Raw genomic sequence first — 23741 nt, 5'->3', positions numbered from 1 at the left:
GAGAGTGTCCATTTCTTATTACCCCCTCCATATACAACTTATAAGTTTTTTATATAAATGCTACCTTTTATAATAAAGAAGTAAAATTAAAAAAATGATTCTGTGCATGACGTATGAAGGTACCTAGCATAATGGCAGAAGCAGCAGATGCTCCCAGAATGCTACTTTTGGCCCCAGTACCACTCCCAGAAGAATGAGCACAGCTCTGCCACCACATGCACTATTACATGATTATTAGGCAGTAAAGATGACATGGCTCTAAATCTTGGTGAAATCCTAACATCTGGAAGACATGGATTAAATAATCCTTTAGGTTTCAAAGCAGATCCAAAACAACATGTGTATATTTAGCAATTAAAATGTGTTCCTCTAATTGATGGCTCTGGTCCTCAGAGACAATTTTGTTAAGGCTGATAAGATAACAAACCCTACTGGGTTTACTTTTATTCTCAAAGTCCATGACTGAGGTATTTGGACTTTTAAAAACATCTTTTGGCAGTACTAACACTCACTAAGGAACAGCTAAACCAACAAAGCATAAAGAACTATTAAGCCAAAAACAAAAGTGTCCAAACGCACCCAAGCTACCAGTCTGTGTATCTTTGATAGACATTACCTGGTATCTAAACATAGGTAGAAGCAAAACAGGATGAATCTTTTATTCTGGAAGCAGAGACAAACAGGGAAGAGAAACAAACAAAAACACTGTTTATTACTTTAATTGCTGGCTTCTTCTTGATCTTAGGAAAGTGAGAGGCATTTATATTTTAATATTTCTATGTTAGTAGAAACAAACTACATGAAATCATAAGACTAAAAGTCTTAGGGTCATGTGGCATACACTAATTTAAAAAGGTGAACTATATAGAAAATTGATCTGTCTGGTTTGGAAGGGGGAACATACCAGGCCAGAAAAACTCCTGACACATAGAGTTGATCGTTGGGATGTGATTTGGTCGAACATAGCAGTAATCGAGAGGCGCGTCGGGTTCAGGTGTCCAATGAGGGTCACTCTTGTGCAGGTGGGAACGAATCTGTGACAGAAGCTGTAGTTTGGGTGGCTTTGTCTCATAATCACGCCTCCAGCAACACAGAAAATAAACAAATTCAAGTCAAGAAAAATAGCTTATATTATTCCTAGCTAACTCACACATACTTTGATCTGCTTTAAAGTTTAAACTAATTTATACTACTCTATATGATAGACTCATTATTAGAAATTATCCTAAGCCAGTCTGGATACTGGCTCAATTGAGACTTCTCTGCATTTTTTCTCATTTCACAGACTATTAAACTTTCAGATTTAAAATTAAAATGATTAAGATAATCACAAAAAATCTACTAGTTGATTTATCTTTGTTTTATAAAAGGACCATCTTGTCTATAAAAGGACAGCTGAAACTAAGAAAGGATGGAAGAGCACCCAAAGCAGAAGTTTTTGGTCACAGAAAAATGGAGTGCAGAAACCACAAACATTACTCCCTGTGACACACTCAATACCACATCTCTTCCCCATATACCTGATATAGGGTTTCAAAATTCGAGAAGTATAAGGGCTGACAATACTTTGGTCCACGGCCATATCTTCTGATCCCACCAAACGATACAAAAACTTGGTGGTCTGATGCCGAAATCCTTTCCTGGATGGCAAGGCAGTCTATGTGAAAGAAACGTGGTTATATAAACATAAAATTACTCAAAGGATTGGTTAATTTCCATATGTAATTAGTACTTATGGTATTTCTATGTGTCAGAAAGTAGGTCTTTCTGCATTACTTATTTGGAAAGCTCAAATTTCAGTTAAAACTTTGTAGACAACTTTTGACAACTAGATAACAAAAAACTAACCCCAGTTATAATAAAGTCAAAATGATTTTTAAAAATTTAAAAATCTTAAGTCACTTGAGTGAAATGCAGGACTAAACACTGGATATACAGCTTCTTTTTGTCTATGTTATATATTCAGCCAGTCTCTAAATACTAACCAGCACTAGCATCAAGTAGGTAACATACACATGGGACATACTGTATGACTACACTATTATGCAATGTGCCACAGGGGCCAATTACTGCTGTCCTTGTGTATGGGTTTTCTGAAATATGTCAATTTTTCATGAGCAAAACTGACAAAAATGGGAGTGATGTTAATTTATCATCCCTAAAACAAATCTCAATTAGCAGGGAGGCCCTCTCAGGGAGGGTGTCCTAGCAGAACTGGGGAACTTCACAGATTCCCTGTGAAGCCCAAGAGCAGCACTGAAGGCATGCTGTTCTGCAATGACTGCTGCTCTAGGGCCCTCATTAGTGTAGTAACAGAACATGTGCAATTAGGGTTTTATAGCAAAGAACTCAGAAGTAAAATTAAAAGGCACATTTATAAAGTGGATTGCCAAGGGTTGGATGAAGTTTAGAAACCTGAGTTGTTTTTGTAGAATCAGTTTTCTCTTAGCCTAGAAAATAACTTTGTTGAAAGAAGAGCAAGATTTCTTCCTTTGTAATTTGCTCTCATACTTTCCCAACCTGGACACCAAAATTTTCAAAAGCCAACTTTGAAATTCTTTCAAGGCTTAAAGTAAGTTTCAAAGTAATCATCCCTGTAGGTATAAGTGGCTCCTCATATCCAAAGGCACAGTCAATTGCTCCTCCCTTTCAATCTGGGTGGGTCTTATGAATAATTTCGACCAATCAGAAAATGAGAGAAGTAACATGAACTTTGGAATCTAGGTCTAAAGACACTGGCAGCTTCCCATATCTCCCTCTTTGAATTGGCCTGCATGTGCTAAACCAGTGAATGACTAGTGGCCATATGGAGACAGGCTCTGGAAGAAGAGAAGTATTCTGGGCATTACAGTCGCAACCCACTTCCCTAGCAAGTATAGCCATATAAGTGACCTCAGTCTTCAGCTCTCGAAGTTAACAACCCAGCTGAGCCCAGTAAATTCATAGAATCAGAGGAAATATTAAATAGTTATTATAATAGGACACTAAATTGGAATGGTTTATAATGTAGCAACAGTAAACTAACACACTAGGCACTAAACAGGTAGCCCACAAAATACTCAAAATATCTGGTTAGTCTCAAGGTGGGTCCTGTGGCACCCCCTGGATGTTATACTGCTTCCCAACTTTCTTCCATCTCCATTGCTTTCATCCTATGCTGAACCAACTTCCACTCTGCCTGGACCACCATCACTGTTTCCTATTGGTCTCTTTGCTACTACTACATCGCCCCACATTATCCACTGAGAAGCCAGAATCTTCTGGGCATGGTGGCTATAATCCCAGCGATTCAGGAGGCTGCAGCAGGAGGATCACAATTCAAAGCCACCCTGGGCAACTTAGCAAGACCCTAAGTGACTTAGTGAGACCTTGTCTCTAAATACAAGTTTTTTAAAAAGGGGGAGAGGGCCCAGAGATGTGGCTCAGTGCCCCTTGGGTTCAATCTCCAGTACCAAAAAACAAAATTTAAAAAAAAAAAAAAACATAAATTCACATCCTAAAAAAAAAAAAAAAAAAAAAAAAAATCCACATCCTTTGATCAAAATTCCCATGGTAGTTTCCCACTATATGTTCATGATACAATTCAAACTCCTCAATTGTGACTTGCAGGATCATGCAGAATCTGGTTGCATTACTCCTAAAGCCTCCTCTTCCATCCATCCATTAATTCCCCCGCCATCACCATGTTCGAGGCATACACACCAGCCTTACTCCTGCCTTTGGACTTCCCTGACCTTCAACCCTGAGCTTTCTTTATTCTGGCTTCTCTTTGACAATCAGGACTTAGTTCAAGTGTTACCTCTACTAAGAGGCTACCTTTAACCCCTAGAACAGAGTGGTGCCACTGCCCTCTGCTCCTCTCCTCTAACACAGTACTTGCTTTGGATCAGGAGATCTCTGTGTTGATTAAACTAGTCACCATCATCTCTCTGCTTGAGGAGGTCAGCTCCATAAAGGCAATTTAACTCTGCAGTATTCCCAGGTAGACTGGTGCCTGGCACATCTTAAGTACTCAAGTTACATCTGAATGACAAAGTGGGAAATGACAAAGGGGGAAAATACAACCCAAAGTCAAATAAGTATGAACAATATTATATTCTTCAAAATTCTAATTCTAAACACAATGGAGAGCTAGATTGGCTGCTGGATCCATTCCAAAACCCGACCTGGGAGAGGACAGGGAAGATGGAACACAAGGCTGAGAAAAGACTTGGGGAGATCAATGGTGCTGGGACCTAGTGAGGCAGTGAAAGCAGAACACAGCTCTCCACCAAATGAGGCTGGGAGCTGCCTGGTTACACAACCTCTCTCCCAGTGCTGCTGTGAATATATTACTGAAAATCAACTTTGTCAGCCACATTCTGATGGAGGATTATGTCAGAGCAATACTGGAGTCTTCCTGAGGTGGAGGGGAGACTCCACTGTGGACAGCCCTGAGCACTATATAATCCAGCAGTGACAACAAAGGGAGAAAAAGGCAGTCCTAGGTCCAGTGGTGCTGTGACGACCCTTGAGAGGTGAGGCTGCCTGATTGGAAAAAGGTGAGGATGGAAAGTGGGTTAGCCCAGAGCACGCCATTTTACCAAACTTGCCAAAAGGGTCACAAGCTAGGAACATGCCTTTTGCATTTCTGCCAGGTATATGCTACCAACAGAGATAGCTGAAAAGACTGAGGAAATAAGAGTTCAAAGAGGAAAAACCAAGACTCGTAAGTGAGTACAATAAAACTAAAGGAGTATAACAAACTATTGGAAAAACAATTTACCAAATAAGAATTTTTTAAAAGCACAATAATTGTCATTAGGAAAATACAAATCCAAACTACAGTGAGCTACCACTTCATACCCACAGATGGCTACAACAAAAAAGACATAATAACAACATGGTGAGGAGATACAGAGAAATCAGAACGTTTACACATGGCTGGTGAACAATGATGCCCCCACTCTGGAAGACAGTCTAGCAGTTCTTCAAAATGTTAAACACAGAGTAAACCATCTGACCCAGCAATTCCACTCTTAAATATACACCCAATCAAAACATATATCCACAAAAGCTTGGACACAAATGTTCACAGCAGCATTATTCATGATAGCCAAAAGGCAGAAACAATCCCAATGTCTATCAACTGATGGAATACTAAGCCATAACGAGAATAAACTATTAATACATGCTATAACATGCATGAAACTTGAAAACATTATATAAGTGAAAGAAGGTGGTCACAAATCATGTGACTCCATTTATATATATCCAAGATAGGGAAGCCTATGAGGTGAAGAGTAGATTAATGGGCAGAAGTAGGGATTTGGGCAGTATAAGCAAAAGGGCTCAGGGTGTCTTTTGGGGGTGATGAAATGTTCTAAAATTGATCATGCTTAGACTCTGTGAATATATTAGAAACTTCTAAAATGTTCAGTTTAAATGGGTGAATTGTTTGGTACATGAATTGTATCTCAATGAAGCTGCTACAAAAGCAAAAGTGTAATGAATAAGACTCCAAGGTAATGGAGGTGTCTGGAAATAGGAAGGATTAGTTATAAAGTGTTTCTTATTTAATAACTGATATTAAAAACACAGTTGCTGAAATAAAGCACTCAGTGAATGATGGTAGGGAAGGTCAAGGAATTATTTAAAAAGCCAAAGGAAGAGAAAAAAGATGTACTGGTGTTGCTGGGCACAGTGGTGCACACCTACAATCCCAGAAACTTGGGAGGCTGAAGCAGGAGGATGGTGAGTTTGAAACCAGCCTCAGCAACTTAATGAGGCCCTTAGGAACCTAGTAAGACCCTGTCTCAAAGTGGGGGGCGGGAGGGGTGGAGGAGGAGGTTTTGCTGCAATGCGGCTCAGTGGTAAAACATCCCTGGCTTCATATCATCCTAACAAAAAGCTGAACAAACTGAAAAGTCAACAGCTCTTCTTAGATCTGCACCAGAAGTGAGGTGACAAGGCACACTGCTGCCCCCCAAGTTAAAGAGAGACTGGAGGGGCTGGGGATGTGGCTCAAGCGGTAGCGCGCTCGCCTGGCGTGTGTGGGGCCCGGGTTCGATCCTCAGCACCACATACCAACAAAGATGTTGTGTCCGCCGAGAACTAAAAAATAAATATTAAAAAATTCTCTCTCTCCCCCTCTCCCCTCTCTCTTTAAGAAAAAAAAAAGAGAGAGAGAGAGACTGGAGCAGAAACAGGAATCAGTACTGGGGCAGGAAAACCTAAACTATAGTTGAATTTCTGGAATCTCAGTGTGGTCAAGGCAGAGACAATTCTAGAGGGCCCAGACTGAGGGGGAACCCTACACTCTTCTGCGTTTTATCTCCAAGAGTTGGACCAGGTTCTCAAAGTGAAGATCAAAGAACCTCCTAAGCCCCACATCAGCAGGGGAGGGGGAAAAGGAACCACTTTGAAATAGGATAGAGAACTTTGTTCTTAACGATGCCTTCCCTCAGGAAAAATTATTTTACTAAAGCCTCACCCACAGGGGTTTCCTCAGTGGATAACTAGCCTTAGTGAAGAGATAATACACAACTCTAGAACTCCAACACTTTCTAGTCATCCCATTGACTGAGAGTCTCCCACTGATTGGGGAGAAAAACTGAGAAGCACTAGAGAAGTTCATAGCCCAGAGGCACAGGCTCTCTAAAAGACTGAGACCTAAATCACAGGACTACAGAACAACTAACACTTCCTGGCACCACTAAGAACTTGTTACTATAGTTCATCTTATCCAAAACATCATGTTTGGCTTTCAACAAAAAAATACAAGGCATACTAAAGGCAAAAAACACAGTAGGAAGAGATAGAAAAAGCATTACAACCAGACTCAGATATAGTAGGGTTATGTGAGAGTTATTAGACCAGAAATTTTAAATGACTATGATTAATATAATATATTAAGGGCCCTAGCTGGGCATGGTGGTCTACACCTGTAATCCCAGCCATCTGGGAGGCTGAAACAGGAGGATTGAAAGTTCAAGGCCAGCTTCAGCAACTTAGTGAGATCCTGCCTCAAAAATGAAATACAAGGAGTTGGGAGTATAGCTCAGTGGTAGAGCACCCCTGGGTTCAACCCCAGTACCCCAGTACCAAAAGAAAGAAAGGAAAAAAAAAAAAAGTTGAGGGCTCTAATGGACAAAGTAGACAACATGCAAGAATAGATGGGTACTTTAAACAGAGAGATGGAAATTCTAAAAATGAATCAACAAGAAATTCTGAGACCAAAAGCAAATAACTGAAAAGAAGAATGCCTTTGATAATGAGCTCATTAGTAGCCTGGACACACAGCTAAGAAAAGACTCTCTAAGCTTGAGGACATGTCACTAAAACCTTCTAAAGTTGAAATGCAAAGAGAAAAATGTCTGCAAAAGAAAGAATGGAATAGAATATCCAAAATATGTGGGACAAATACAAGAGTGTAACATACGCATAATGGGAACACCAGTGAAGGGAAAGAAAAAGAAAAAAAGAATTGCAGCAACAACAACCCCTAATTAATGTCGGACAGCAAACCACAGATCCAGGAAACCTGGAGAACACCAAGCCAGATAAATGCCAAGCAACACCTCTGACTTAAAGTCAAGAGTTGTCAAGCAAGTTAAATGACAGCAAAAACACTTAAAAATGCATTAAGATAAAAAATGGAGAGAAAATCTCGAAAGCTTCCAGGAGAAGGGAGAATTTTAAAAGGAGGCCACAATGAAATAAAAATAAGATTGATACTGGGGCTCTCAGAAGTAAAATATATGTAAGATGATAACGGAGTTATAATTTCAAAATGTCAGAGGAAAAAAAATCACAATTTTATATTTAGATATGCTATCATTTAAATGCAAGAATGAAATAAAGATATCTTAGACATACAGATTTTCAAAATTAACCTGAAAAAGATTGCATTTTAAAGAACCCTAGGAGGGAAGAAGTCCAGTAAGAAATTAATTTGAGAGGAAATATGAGGGCTAGGGTTGTGGCTCAGAGGTAGAGCGCTTGCCTACCATGCGTGAGGCACTGGGTTTGATCCTCAGCACCACATAAAAATACAATAAAGATATTGTGTCCACCTATAACTAAAAAATAAACATTTAAAAAGAAAAGAAAAAAAGAAATAATGAGCCAGGCATGGTGGTACACACCTGTAATCCCAGTGACTTGGGAGGCTGAGGCAGGAGGATCGTGAGTTCAAAGCCAGCCTCAGCAAAAGCGAGGAGCTAAGCAACTCAGTGAGACCCTGTCTCTAAATAAAATACAAAATAGGGCTAAAGATGTGGCTCAGTGGTCAAGTGCCCCTGGGTTCAATCGCTAGTGCCAAAAAAAAAAAAAAAAAAGAGAGAGAGAGAGAAACCAGAGAGAATAAACAATGTAGCAAAATTTACTTACCACTTAAAATAAGTAAGGCAAAGAAAAAATACAAATGAGAGCTTGCAAAAATACTTTAGTTTGGGAAGAAAACCAGATGACAACATTAAAAAATTAGTATAGAAAAATAAATGTCTTAAAAATAAATAAATAAATAAATAAATAAATAAATAAATAAATAAATAAATGTCTTAAGTTAGGACCTATAAAAATAATAAAAATAAAATGTATAACTTAAAAAAATTAATCACAGACTATTTTCTTTGACCATGATATAATCTGATTAGAAATAAATCTAGTTACCAAAAAATATTTTACCTGAAAACTGATTACTAAAATTATTTTATCTGAAAACTAAAAATGGCACTAATTCTTGGGCAAAGAGGAAATAATGAAGAAAATTACAGAATGTTAAGTACTGATTGGTAATAAAGTCACATCATTTTAAAAGCCATAAATTATAGGTAACAGTACTTACAGGGATATTTATAACTATGAATACACATTTATCAGAAAGTAAGGAAGACTATGAATAGAATAAGTAAATGTGCAACTGCCAACCTGTGTAACTGCATTAAACTCATACTAAAAGTCCGGGTTGCTTGGCATGGTGGTACATGCCTGTAATCCTAGAGACTAGGGAGGCTGAAGTAGGAGAATGGTTAAGTTTGAGTCCAACCTGAGCAATTTAGCAAGACCCTCTCTCAAAATAAAAAATAAAAATGTCTGGGGATGAAGCTCAGTGGTAGAGCACCCCTATGTTCAAACCCTAGTACCAAAAGAAAAAGTCCAGGTTAAGAAGGAGGATTAACTACAAGCACCCCCTATTAAAACTACAGAAATAGAATGGTGGGGGGTGGGGTGGTAAATACACAAGAACAGAAAAATGGAGAAAAGGAACAATAGAAACTAGGGGGCAAATGGACGAATAATAACTGATTTAACCAAAATCCTAAGATGACTTTGGATACAGTGAGAACTAGCCCAGTCAATGCTGTAGAACCCACAGAACTAAAACCTAGGTGGTTAGCAAGATTCCTCATCCCCTATCCCTCAATTCGCTGTTGTGGGTGGCTGCCCTCTCCCAGCAGCAGTTGGAAAGTACCATCTCTACAGAAGGTGTAACAGGGGTTCTGATAGCAATAAGGTGAGTGGGAAGGTCCCTCTTCTCTCACTTGGCAACCAGGTTTCTGAATCTGGAAACTCTTCCCTGGGAACTCTGACCAGTTCATGAGGAGAGACTTAAAAGCAGAGTTGTTAGGGCCTGCCACAGAGGACTCACCTAGACTCTGAGTGTGCACAGAATCACAGGTTTAATTGCATTTTCCTCAGAATTTGAAAGCATTGCCCATTGTCTACTTGGTTCCAGTTTTCTGTTAGGTTGGCTTTCAACTTCATCTGCCACTGGCTTGAAATTCTGGTTTAACTTAAGGCTTTCTCAAACATGCAGATCTCAAAGTTTACCTCCCATGCATCTGTTTTTGTTGTTGTTGTTTGGTTGTTTTTTGGGGGGTTGAACCCAGGGACACTTTATCACTGAACTATATCCTCAGCCCTTTTTGTTTTTATTTTGAGATGGGGTCTCACTAAGTTGCCCAGTCTGGCCTTGAACTTGCAATCTTTCTGCCTCAGCCTCTCAAGTCACTGGGATCCTGGGTGTGTGCCATTGTACCCAGCTCCTATGCAGCTTTGCTTAGGAAACCAACAGGTAAAGAAGGGCCACAGGAAACAAATCAAACACACAGGATGGGCAAAGGAACTGCAGGAGAAGAGAGAAATTAGGACCCCTGCTGAGTCTCACACACAAAAGTGGCCAGCCCAAAGTGGACAAGTGTGACTCCAGGGGCAGACACAAAAGGCTGTCGTCACTAAGTCCCTGTTACCACCAACCATCTTTTAAACCTAAGGAGTAAGTGGTGGCCCAAATAATCTCAGCTGTGCTCAGCTTTTCTAAACCATGCACTCTGAACCTCCTGTACCCTTCTCTGGATCAGAGAAGGATACCCACTACACAGGTTGCACTGACTTACTTACAAGATAGAAGCCATGTCAGCCTTAGCAGGAACTACAGAGAATCTCACTCCCTCTGTCCAGATTTCTTTTTCTTTTTCTTTTGTACTGGGGATTGAACCCAGAGGCTATTAACCACTGAGCCACATCCCCAATCCTTTTTATATTTTATTTTGAGACAGGGCCTCACTAAGTTGCTGAGGCTGGCCTTGAACTCACGATCCTCCTACCTCAGCCTCCCGAGTTGCTAGGATTACAGTTGTATACCACCATGCCTGGCTTTGCGCAGATTTCTGCCATGGTTCCTGATATATATACAACAACCCTAACTGACATTCAAACTGTGGTGAGCATTCTGTTTCCCAGGACCCCTAATAACCCTGATCACTGACTTGCCCAGGTGGGGCTCATGGAAACTGAAGCCAGAACATAACTGTACAGGGCTGCCAGAACAAAGTATAGTTGTCTCTCAGTATCTGTAGGAAGTTGTTTCCAGGATCCCCTGAGAATACCCAAATCTACAGATGCTCAAGTCTTTTATATAAAATGGCACGGTATTTGCATATAATCTAAGCACATCCTTCCATATACTTAAAATCACCTCTAAATTATTTATTATACATAAAATAATGTTATGTAAAAAGATGTCATACAAATTGTTTAGGTAATAATGATAAGAAAATAATCTATATATATTCAGTACAGATTTAATTTTTCCCCCAATTTTTTCCATTTACAATTGGTTGAATCTGTGGGTTCCCTCTCCATGGATACAAAAAACTGACTGTATCATAAACTGGGTGCCTTAGAACAAAGGAAATTAACTGTCTCAGCTTCAGAGCTCAAAAGTCAGAAATCAAGGTATGGGTAGGGCCATGCTCTCTCTGAGTGCATTACCAGATAATCTGTCCTGTAACTTTCTCTAAGATTCTGGTGCTGCTGGCAATCCCTGGGTCATAGATGCACCGCTAATATCTGCCTGTCACGTGGTCTTCTCCCAGTGACTGATCTCTGTGTCTCTTCTCTTATAAAGTCATCAGTTGAATTGGATTAAGGGTCCACTCTACTCTAGAATAACCTCATTTTAATAGGACTATATCTATAAAAGCCCTATTTCCAAATAAGGTCAATTCATTCACAGGTAACAGAGGTGGGGGTGTCAATAGATCCTTTTGAAAGACACAACTAATCCAAAACTATGATTCAGAAACACTGTTTTGCATTATCTTCTTTCACAGCATTTCTCTAAAAGTGACAATTTCCTTGAAGTTAGATTTGTGCATGTTGTTCGGTGTTTGTTTTTGCTTTTGTGCTGGGGATTGAATCCAGGGCATTTCACCACTGAGCTAGCCCTTTATTTATTTTTTTTTTTTCTTACTTTGAAATAGGGTTTTGCCAAATTGCTGGGGCTGGACTTCAAACTGACCTCCTGCCTTAGTCTCCCAAATAACCTCTATGACACATTTCATAGTTAAAAAAGTAAAGTATAGAACAAATCAAGAAAAAAAATAAAGTATATGGATTAAAAACAAAGACACACAAGAATGAAGAACAGGTGAACAGATAACTATAAGCAAAAGCACGAGAATATGCAGAAAATACTGAATAGACTAAAGAAAGCTGAAACCTAGGGTGTAATAAAGACAGGCAGAGAGCAGAGTGATTTACACAACAGCCTCAGGAAAGCACAGATATTAGAGGGATCAGGCTCTGTTAAAGCTGAGGGCAGGCAGTGGGACTACGGAATGAGAGGTTCTTTGTTTGCTCATCCATAGGAAATTATCATTCCCTCATAGGAAGAAGACTGGACCCTCCACAGAGTCTCGAGAAATTCTGGACACAGGGAACCAAGCTAGGAGTAAGGCCTGTCTGGAAGACAGGGAGAGTCATGGGAGGTTGCTTTAAAGGTAGGTAGGCTCCTGGTTACTCCCCACCTGGCTCCTGGATTGTAGGTAGGCAGGTTAATACTTCAAAGGGAAGAAAAGATGGGAAGTAGGTGGGAAAAGAAGTGACAATTAAGATGAGTAGGGGTCTTGCCAAACTATAGCCCACAGGACAAATCCAGCCATTGCCCACTTTAGTAAATAAGTTTCTCTGGGACATAGTCATTCACTATGGCTGCTTCCCATTACAGCAGCAGAGTTGAATAAATACGACCTAGACTGTGTGACCCACAATATTTACTGCCTTTAAAGAAAGTTTGCCAATCCCTGGTCTATAGGGTCCAATGTGCAACAATAGGAAAGTTCCTAAAACAGAACAAAGAAAACAGAACACAGGAAATCAAGACTTTCTAGAACTCAGGAAGAAGGCATGACAAATCGAAAGGGCTTACAAGCCAAATGCCCAGCACAACAAAAGAAAGAAGCCCCATCCTTGGTACATCACTGAGTAATATCTGACCATGAGCAATAAAGAGACATGTCATTACCTTCCAGAGAAAAATAAGAAAACAGAAAAATGAAAATTCACAGGGTAAGAAACAACTAGGGAACATGTTTAACCTCACCTGTAACCAAAGAAATGAAATAGAAAAGGCTGGGTAGTATCTAGTGCTAGCAAAGAGAGAGGGAAATAAGACATTTCCTACCTACTAGTGGGAAGCCCCAGAAGTTCTGATTGGAATTAATTGTTTCCAGGAGCACTCACAGAACGTGGGTTCCACTGAACAGTCTCTGAGCAGAGGGGACCAAACACTGATACCTCAGTTACCATTTCATGTTGTTTTATGTTTTGCCCTAACTATACAGATATTTACACACCTGCAGGTTCTGCTCTGCACAGTGTCTGGGACACTGCACATCCTCAACAAATCTGCCAATCAAAATGACTTGAAGCATGTACAACTACCACCAGAGACAGAGAGACAGGAAAAAAATCCTCTAGGTTATGTCTTAAATGCTCAGTGGAAAAGAAATTGAAGATGTATTGAATAATTTTGAAACATAAAGCCAAGCAATTTTTGCATTTTCCTCCCTTATTCTTTTCTTTTTTCTCCTAAAATTACTCATGATTTTAAAAGTCATAGCATAGCAACATGATGACACGCCTGTAATCCCAGCAACTTGGGAGGCCAAGGCAGGGGATCATAAGTTCAAGGCCAGCCCTCAGCAACTCAGCCCCAAGCAACTTAGTGAGACCCTGTCTCAAAATAAAAATTAAAAGGGCTGGGATGTGCCTCAAAGCACCCTTGGGCTCAATACCCACTACCAAAAAAAAAAAAAAAGGCAAGCGTAACATGTCCACTGTCAGATGCTGCCTGCCGGACTTCCACCCAACCCCTAACAGTTTTAGAGTGCATGCTCACATCACCTGGTATCGGTCAAGAATCCTGAAGTCCTGGCAGGTAGTCCGATATGTGGCTTGTCCAGCTGGAAGCCTGGAAACTCCTCCTTCTTTGGCTCCATAAATCCCATCAACTAACAGAAGAGCAGCATTAACAACTTGATCCAAGTCAAAAAGTGGTAATCCCCTATCCCTTTTTGCTTGTCTGACAATCAATTTCCGCTTCAGTCTCCGAGCTTCTGGTGTCATAGCAACTGCACTGGGACAGGCTTCCAGCCTCTTAAGCAGAAGTTTTTCCTCATAGATGCTCACAGGAGTGTACTTGGGCCCTTTAGGTTTTGTGTCTTTCTCCAGTGGAGGCTTTCTCTTTTCTCGAGCCCTTGTTTGCAAAGATGTGTTTGAATCCGTGTCTTCACTATCAACATCCATCCTGTCAGGCTTTTCCTCCTCACTCTCTACCTCCTGCTTTATCTGTTCAGGTGCTCTGACCTTCTTTCTGCCTCCAATCACGGGCCCAGAAGCTGCTGACCCAGATGGGGGTGGAACATACTCCATCCCTGGGTCTATGACGCCATCGCCTTCCAGTTCATCATCATCTACACAGAGTATAAAACAGTAGTATCAAGACATAGGGAAGACGGGGCTGAGAGTATAGCTCAGCACAAGGCCCTGGGTTCAATGCCCAGCACCAGGAAAGTTTAAAAAAAGAAAAGACATAGGAAAGAAGAAGGCAAGAGGTGAAAACTCACACCCAAGATAAAAGACTTGGCCCACACCCAAGATAAAAAAATTTGAGGAAGGTTAAGTCTTACCATGAAACAGGGCTTGCGGTGGCATCACATCTGGAATCAGATCAGCTTCTGAAAGCAAGCTAGGAGTGGCAGAATGAGAGGCAGGCGTCCCGGGGGCAGAGAAATCCAGAGAGGGAGAAGGAGATGGGCTTGTTAGAGGGGTGCGGTCAGAAGAGCTCAAGGATGAGAAATCAATTACTTCTCCTTTCTCAAGAATCACGTCTGGCCTACGGCCTCGGCTTATGAATTTCACAGGAGTAGAAGATGTGCTTCTGTCCAGAAAGCCCGCTGCTTCCTTCTGGGCTCTTCTAATGTCTTTGGCTTCCTGAGTTCGAGACCTTTTCTCTTTTAGTTCCATGGCAGATTCCACAGGATTCCGGCTCACCCGTTTTCTAAGTCCCTCGACAGTAATGATGGGATCCAATGCTGGTTTTGAGGCTGCTAGAAAGTAATTATCCAACTTTTATTTTTGTTTTATTTTTTTGGTACCAGGAATAGAAACCAGAGATACTTAACCTCTAAGCTACATCCCTAGTTCTTTTTTAATTTTTTACTTATTTATTTAGGTTTTTTTTCTTTTTCTTTTTTCTCGGTTACTGGGGATTGAACTCAGGGGTACTCAACACTGAACCACATCTCTAGCCCTATTTTGTATTTTATTTAGAGACAGGGTCTCACTGAGTTGCTTAGTGCTTTGCCATTGCTGAGGCTGGCTTTGAACTCGCAATCCTCCTGTCTCAGCCTCCAGGGCTGCTGGGATTACAAGCATACGCCACCATGCCCAGCTTTATTTTTTATTTTGAGATAGGGTCTCATTAAGTTGCTCAGGGCCTCGTTAAGTTGCTAAGGCTGGTTGCACTCCTCCTGCCTCAGCCTCTAGAGCTACTGGGATTACAGGTATGGAATACCAGCTCCAACTTTTAAAATAACTACTCAATGTTAATTTCTTTTTGTAATGTATTACTGTGAACTTAGAACCATGTTCAATATAGAAATGTTTGATGAATGCCTTAAGTTAGAAGAATTAGATACCTCTTAATAAAAAAGAAGTTATAATGTAAATCTAAACAAACATTACCTTTCACTTATTAAAATGGGTAAACATTAAAAGTTTGATAATGCTCAGCAAATAGGCATTTTCATGACTTTTTAATAGGGTATAAGTTTTAAGATGGTTTCTGGGGGCTGGGGATGTGGCTCAAGTGGTAGCGCGCTCGCCTGGCATGCGTGCGGCCCGGGTTCGATTCTCATCACCACATACAAACAAAGATGTTGTGCCCGCTGAAAACTAAAAAATAAAGATTAAAAAATTCTCTCTGTCTCTCTCTCTCTCTGTCTCTCTCTCTCTCACTCTCTCTTTAAAAAAAAAAAAGATGGTTTCTGGAGGTTCATATTTTTTAATGAATATGCCCTTTGATACAGCAACTGTTTGCAGTTTGTACATGTATACAAATTTGTAAAATTGAAGCACTGATTAAAGTAACAATGGGCAGAATAATCAAAATGTCCATCAATGGGGCTGGGGATGTGGCTCAAGCGGTAGCGCGCTCGCCTGGAATGCGTGCGACCCGGGTTCGATCCTCAGCACCACATACCAACAAAGATGTTGTGTCCGCCGAGAACTAAAAAAAATAAATAAATATTAAAAAATCTCTCTCTCTCTCTCCTCTCTCACTCTCTCTTAAAAAAAAATGTCCATCAACAGGGGAATGGTTTAATACATAATCATAAAACCATATAATCGAATCAATGAAATAAAGGAAAATAGGGTAAACCTATATGTATTGTAATGGAAGGATGTCCAAGGTGTCCTGGGGGGAAATGGGGAATAAGTATTAGAGTGTATTTAGGCTTTAAAAAAAATGCTTAAAATGCAGAGGTAATCTCTAAAAGCATTCATGAGAGATAACCCTGGTTACTCTGGGGAGTAAAACTGTAGTGGGAGAGCGGAGATTTTCAGACTTTATACCCTTCAATACCATTTGATATTTTACCATTATATGTTGAAAATTGTTAAAGCTCATTTAAAAATTTTTGGATTAAAAAAAACAAAACAAAACAGAAGCTAGCCTGATACATTGACACGTTTGTAATTCCAGTTACTTGGGAGGCTGAGGCCAGAGGATCTCAAGTTTGAGGACAGTCTATATAATTTAGTGAGACACTGTCTCAAAATAAAAATTAATTTAAAAAGGGGGGCAGGGCTGGGGATATAACTTAGTGGTAGAGTATGTGCTCAGCATGCATGAGGCTCTGGGTTCAATTTCCAGTATTGCCCAAAGGAAAAAAAATCAGATCAATGGGTACTACTAAGGAGTTACTAATTTTTTTTAAAAAATGTAAAACAGCACTATGGTTAGGCTATGAAAAGGAAAGAATCCTTATTTCTTAGTGAGATATATATATATATATATATATATGTTTTTTTAAATTCTAATTTTTATATATGACAGCAGAATGTGATTCAATTCATATTACCCATATAGAGCACATTTTTTTATGTCTCTGGTTATATACAAAGTAGAGTCACACCATTAGTGTCTTCATATATTTATTTAGGGTAATGATGTCCATTATATTCCACTGTCTTTACTACCCCCATGCCCCCTCCCTTCCCTCTGCCCTATCTAAAGTTCGTCTATTCCTCCCATGCTCCCCTCATCCTCATTATGAATCAGTAGCCTTTTATCAGAGGAAACATTCAACATTTGTTTTTTTGGGTTTGGTGGGGTTTTTTTGTTGTTGTTGTTATTGCTGTTGTTTAATTTTATTTTAAGTCAAGATCTTGTTAATGCCCAGGTTGTCCTTGAACTTGTATCCTCCAGCCCAGCACCTGGCATGGAGTTACTATTGTTGGAGTAAGGTGAAAGACACATGGGAATTTATTATAGTATTTTCTTTACCTCTGTATGCTTTTAAATTTCTATAATAAAAAGTTAAAAAGAAATCAGATTAAAAACATTGAACCTTTCAGACATCAGAGGAAATTTATAAAACTGGTAACTTGATTAAGAAATGATAAAATGTTGTTTTTACATAGTATTTATTTACAATATAAAAGAATAGTGTTATCATAAAATTGTCAAGTGGAATAGCTCCAGAGAGACTGATGAGCTATGGCTGATAAAAGCAGGATTGTCTCCTTTGCTAACATTTGCTCTGCTCTGCCTGAATTGCACCTTTTACAGTGGTACCTTTTACTTTCAAAGTGGATGCAGACAACTTCTCTCCTTCAGGTTTCATTGTTGGGGGCTTGTTATGAACAAGTTTCCACCATCCAGGCTCTCCAAATTCCTGAGCACCTGAACGAAAGTACATAGGACTTCCCACACTGAGGCAACCTGCTACTGTGCTCCACCACGTTGAAGTCTTTTTCCTAAAGAGGAAAAAATTTGTAAATTCCCAAGAATTTACAAACCATTAGCACTTTAAGTTGATCATCATATAGCAAATACACTCTACATATATTCTCTTTGACTTCTAGACTATGACATGCTATGGATCCCCCCTATTGTTGAAGGAACAGAACATAAGAGTCAAGAGAGAAGCTCTGGAATCTAACTAGCTTCAAATCCTGGCTCTACCTTCTTTCCACTGTCTCAGTTTCCTAATCTGTGAAATCAGAATATAGAATTTACTCCACCAATTGCTAAGAGGATTAAATGAAAGAACTCAAACAAAGCACATAAAACAGTTCTCATCATACTCATTAAGCTATAGAGTTCTGTAAGCTTTAATTAAGTTGCTTTTACATGTGAATTGAGCACAGCTCTCAAGAAATAAAGCACATAAGAAGCATAAATCCAAGACTGGGTAGTTTACAATAAGTCCTGGTAAATGGCTCACTTTACCAGGGAGATAGATGCATCTCTCAGCCTGCTGCAGTTTGCTCTGATATACTAAAATGGTAATAAAATTACATGGTATGTTCCACAAATACAGAGAGCCTATATGACTTATTTTTTTTAATCCCCCCCCCCCGTTTTTTTAAGAGAGAGTGAGAGAGAGAGAGGGAGAGAGAGAAAATTTTAATATTTATTTTTTAGTTATCGGCGGACACAACATCTTTGTTTGTATGTGGTGCTGAGGATCGAACCCGGGCCGCACGCATGCCAGGCAAGCGCGCTAATGCTTGAGCCACATCCCCAGCCCCGAGCCTATATGACTTAGAAAAAAAAAATCAACTATTAAAGTTCCTGTTGAAAATTCTTTTAAAGGCAACTATTTTATTTCCATCTTGAAAATGTAAGTGAACAAAAAATTCTAAAAAACAAAACAAAACATAACAAAACACTTCTTCAGTGTTTTTCAGTTTGGCTGAGTGTCCCCCAAAGGTCCATATGTAAAAGCTCGATCCCTGACACAGTGGTATTGGGAGGTACTGTGGACATTTAAGAGGTGGGTCTTAGGTCACTGGTGGTGTGCCCTCAAAGAGAACTATAAGACCCTAGTCTCTCTCTTCCCTTTCTCTCTCTGTTCCTGGCTTGAGATGTGACCACCTGCTTTAACCACTGGCCTAAACCAAAGGGGCCATACATACAATCTTGGCTTGAACCTATAAGAACCTTGAGCTAAAATAAACCTCTTTATTTCATAAATATCTTATGTCAGATATTCCCTTACAGTAATGGAAAGCTAAAATGGGGAGAATAACAACTTGGTTTCTAACATTAGCCCTTGGTCCCAGGGAACCTCTCCTACTACCTACTTTTTTCTAAATTTTCCAAAACCCTCTGTCTCACCCAAGGAATAAAACTAAGGTAGAAACCACTCTATTTGTTTTCTTACCTCACCCATCACTTGAAAATCATTCTTTTGCCAGGCATAGTAGTATATACTTGTAATCCCAGCATCTCAGGAGACTGAGGTAGGAGGATTGCAAGTTTAAAGCCAGCCTCAGCATCTTAGTAGGGCCTGAAGCAACTTAGTGAGGCCCTGTCTTAAAATAAAATATAAAAAGGATTAGGGATGTGACTTGGTGGTTAAGCACCTCTGGGTTTAATCCCTGGTACAAAAAAAAAAAAAAAAATTCACTCTTTCAAAGGAAGGTGTTTCTAATTTGGCCATCATGGTTTCAAGAAAAAGAAGTGAAATATCATGCCTTCCAAAATGGCTGACACCAGCTTAGCTTGGCTGTACCAGCAATTCTCAAGATGAGGTCCTGAGACCCCAGGGCTGAAGCCTGTCAGGAATACATGAGATAAAAATTATTTTCATAACAAAAATAAGATGCTGTTTGCCTTTTTCACACTAAGTGTGTAGTAGTTTTCCAGCAATTTTATAGCTTGATATTCAATACACTGAATACATCTTCTACAAGCCGTACATTGAAGAGATCAGTAAATAAAGGAAACAATGTGACTTTTCTTGCTATTATTTTTGTTTTGGAAAATATTTTTTACAAAAATATTATGTTAACAAGAAATTTGTTAGTTATTATTCTTTATAAATAAATTAATTTTAAAATTTTGGGTGGTAATGAGGATTGAATCCAGAGCCATTTTACCATTGGACTACATCTCCAGCCCTTTTTATTTCAAGGTGTGTTTCAACAAGTTGCTGAGCCTAGCTTGGAACTTGTGATCCTCCTGCCTCAGCCTCCCAAAATGCTGGGATTACAGGCCTGAACCACTGTGTCAGGCTAATAAATATTTTAAAATTTTCTGCTTCAATTTCTAAAACAGAAAATATCAATAGCAATAATCAACATAAACAAAAACTATTTGAGATCCTCAATAATGTTTGGGTATAAAAGGATCCTGAGACCAAAAAGCTTAAAATCCATTCTACTACATGTACTTTTTTTTTTTTTTTTAATATTTATTTTTTAGTTCTCGGCGGACACAACATCTTTGTTGGTATGTGGTGCTGAGGATCCAACCCAGGCCACATGCATGCCAGGCGAGCGCGCTACCGGTTGAGCTACATCCCCAGCCCTATATGTACCTTTTTATTGAATAACAAATAAGAGTGGATGGTATAAGCCTCATGGGTTCCCAAACCTCACTTTGCCCAACAGATAATAGAAGGTTGGGAATGTTGGAATTACAAAGTAAGATTACAAAGAGAAATGATTCTTTTTCAGCTTCTCAAAAAAGATTAACAAAGATAGAGGCAACCCAAATATTCAAGTAGGGATGGATGAATAAACAAAATGTTGTATGTAGCTGGGTGTGGTGGCACACACCTGTATTCCCAGCAACCCTGGAGGTTGAGGAACTTTGAGTAACTTAACAAGACCATGTCAAAATAAAAAATAAAAATGGCTGGGGATGTAACTCAGTGGTAAAGGGTGAACCAACTATCCCAGGGTCTAATTCCCAATAAAAAAATAATAATAAAAAAAAAAGTTGCATGTACACACACACACACACACACACACACAGTGTCCTAAAAAGGAAGGAAATCCTACTACAGACTGTAACATGGACAAACTTTGAGGACATTATACTAAGTGAAATAAAGCTAGTCACAAAAAGACAAATACTATAGGAGTCCACTATCTAGAAGAGTCAGATTCACAGAAAGTAGAATGATGATTATCAGAGGCTAAGAAGAGGGGAGAAAGGACAGTTGTTTAATTGGTACAGTGTTTCAGATTTGCAAGAAGAAAGAATTCTGTAGATCTGTTGCATAACAATGTGAATATTCTTAGTATCACATAACTGCAACACTTAAAAATGGCTAAGATGGACTGGGTGTGGTGTGTCCACCTGTAATCACAGTGACTCAGGAGGCTGAGACAGGAAGATCACGAGTTTGAGGCCAGCCTCAGCAACTTAGCAAGATCTTAAGCAACTCAGGGAGATTCTGTCTTAAAATAAAAAATAAAAAGAACTGGAAATGTGGCTCAGTGGTAAATATTTAATGATGGGTATAAGATTAAAACCCCTGGGTTCAATCCCCAGTACCAAAAAATAAATAAATAAATAAAAGCTAAGAGATGTAAATTTAGTTTGTTTGTTTTTTTAAAATCATAATAAATAAACAAAAAGCTGACAAAATTCAAAATATTTTAAAAACTAATGTGTTGTTGATGGGAGTTTGGGAAGTAAGCAATCATGAATTTAGTGGGAATATAATTGGTGTATACTTTCTAGAGGTTACTTTCATAATTTGTATCCAAAATATGTATATCCTCTGACCTCAGAAATTTTCTAATCTCAAAACTACAGAGCATGAATACATAAGAAAATTCTTTATAAGTTTGATTTAAATGGGGGAAAGCTGGAATAACTTAAGCGTTCATAAAGTTAATGATCACTGTCACAGATTGAATTATTACCTCCCCACCACAAAAAGATGCTGAAGTCCTAACCCCTAGGACATGTGAATGAGAAAACAGTATCTTTGTAGGAAGATCAAGTTAAAATGAGGTCATTAAGTTGGATACTATCCAATAAAATTTGGACATAGAGACAAATGTGTACAGAGGAGAGACAATGTGAAGACACATGGAGAAAGCCATCTGCAAGCCAAGGATTATCTGAGACTAACAAAGCTGAGAAAGAGGCCTGGAATAGACCGTTTCTCACAGCCCTCAAAAGGAACTAACCCATGGCTCAGAAGGCTGAGGCAGGAGGATCCTGAGTTCAAAGCCAGGGCCTAAGTAACTCAGTGAGACTCTATCTGTAAATAAAATATCAAATAAGCTGGGGTGTGTGGCTCAGTGGTTAAACTCCCCTAAATTCAATCCCTGATACCAAAAAAAAAAAAAAGGAACCAAGCTTACCAATACCTTGATTATAGAAGATTCATCCTCTATAATCATCACCCCCATCCAGCTTCAAAATTCTTTTTATAATGCAAAACAAATCCTATATCCCTTAAACACATAACTCCCAATTATGCCCTCTGCCCTCCTCCCTAGACCGACAACCATTGTTCTATTTTCTTTATTTATGACTTTCATTATTCTACATACCTCATGGAAGACATACAGTATTTTTTTTTATAATTTATTTTTAAGAGAGAGAGAGAGAGAATTTTTTTTTTAATATTTATTTTTTAGTTCTTGGCGGACACAACATCTTTGTTTGTATGTGGTGCTGAGGATCAAACCCGGGCCACACACTTGCCAGGCGAGCGCGCTACCGCTTGAGCCACATCCCCAGCCCAACATACAGTATTCTTGTGACTGGCTTATTTTATTTAGCATTATATCCTCAGAGCTTATCTATGTTGCAGTATGTGCCAGAATTCCCTTCTTTTTTAAGACTGAATAATGCTGGATGCAGTGGTATTAGGCTTATAATCCCAGCTACTCCAGAGGCTGAGGCAGGAGGATCATAAGTTACAAGCCAGTCTCATCAATTTAGTGAAGCTCTATGCAATTTGGCAAGACTGTGTCTCAAACTAAAAAAATAAATAAATAGGGCTGGGGATATAATTCAGTTGATAGAGTGCTTGCCTCACATGCACAAGGTCCTTGCTTCAATCCCAGCACCACATAAATACATAAATAAATAAGTGAATAATATTTCATTGTATGTATATACTCCATTTTGCCTATTCATTCATTTTTTGATAGACACTTGCATTGCTTCCGAATTTTAGCTACTGTGAATAATGCTGCTATGAACATGGGTGTGAACTCAGCTTTCAGGCCCTGCTTTCAATTTCTTTGAATATATACTATAATCCCAGTGACTGGGGATGCTGAGGCAGAAGGATCTCAAGTTCAAGGGCAGCCTGAGTAACTTAGGGAGATCCTGCTCAAAATAAAAAATAAAAAGGGCTGGGGCTATACCTGAGTGGTAAAGTTCCCTAGGTTTCAATTCCCAGTACAAAAACAAAAACAAACGCAAACAAAAAACACACAAGCGCATGGCTCCCTATATGAGGGCTGGAGGTGGTGGATGAGTAGTTGTTATTGTCAATAATTAAACTGATCATAATAAATCACAATTTATTGTCCAAGCCTTCTCCTAGAAGTTGTAAGACTTCATTAGACTCCAGAGTTCCAAAATAGTTCTCAGAAACAGATTTCTATCAATGTTACTGTTGTCTAGGTGGGGAGACAAATTTCTAGTGCTTCCTATACTGTTTTCCCTGGACCCTCCTCAGTTTTTTGAATTGTAATGCATATGAATGCACTCTATCACATTCCATCAAATCTAACATTCATTGACTTTAAGATATACCATTTTAAGTACAAATATGAAAGAGTTGGCTACTAATTTAAATTATGACATATCATCAACTGTAAGATGTATCCAACTATCAGAAATGTCAAAATGTGAAAATTATGCATCTAAAAGTCAATGAAATATGATAATAGAAGAAAGTATTCAAAATATTCTTCAG

At 39.1% G+C, this 23741-nt stretch overlaps 1 protein-coding gene across 4 annotated transcripts in view; it reads right to left on the bottom strand.

Annotated features, from left to right (window-relative positions):
- KAT14 (lysine acetyltransferase 14) overlaps window positions 1–23741 on the bottom strand; it is a gene marked incomplete at its 5' end in the record, with an annotated part of 47783 nt that overhangs the window by 6013 nt on the left and 18029 nt on the right. For 2 of the 4 annotated variants that reach the window (XM_081293251.1, XM_081293253.1), the window contains 5 exons: window positions 905–1080; window positions 1521–1657; window positions 13672–14240; window positions 14457–14876; window positions 17630–17811. In XM_081293251.1, coding sequence (XP_081149377.1) covers window positions 905–1080; window positions 1521–1657; window positions 13672–14240; window positions 14457–14876; window positions 17630–17811 — 1484 coding nt within the window. Of the gene's footprint in view, window positions 1–616; window positions 664–904; window positions 1081–1520; window positions 1658–13671; window positions 14241–14456; window positions 14877–17629; window positions 17812–23741 lie in introns of all 4 variants that reach the window. The other 2 variants (XM_081293254.1, XM_081293252.1) reach the window with 2 other exon arrangements.

Source organism: Spermophilus citellus (genome assembly GCF_964194105.1).
Source record: "Spermophilus citellus genome assembly, chromosome: 4".
Classification (NCBI taxonomy): Eukaryota; Metazoa; Chordata; class Mammalia; order Rodentia; family Sciuridae; genus Spermophilus; species Spermophilus citellus.
This window is presented reverse-complemented; position numbering and strand designations above follow the sequence as displayed.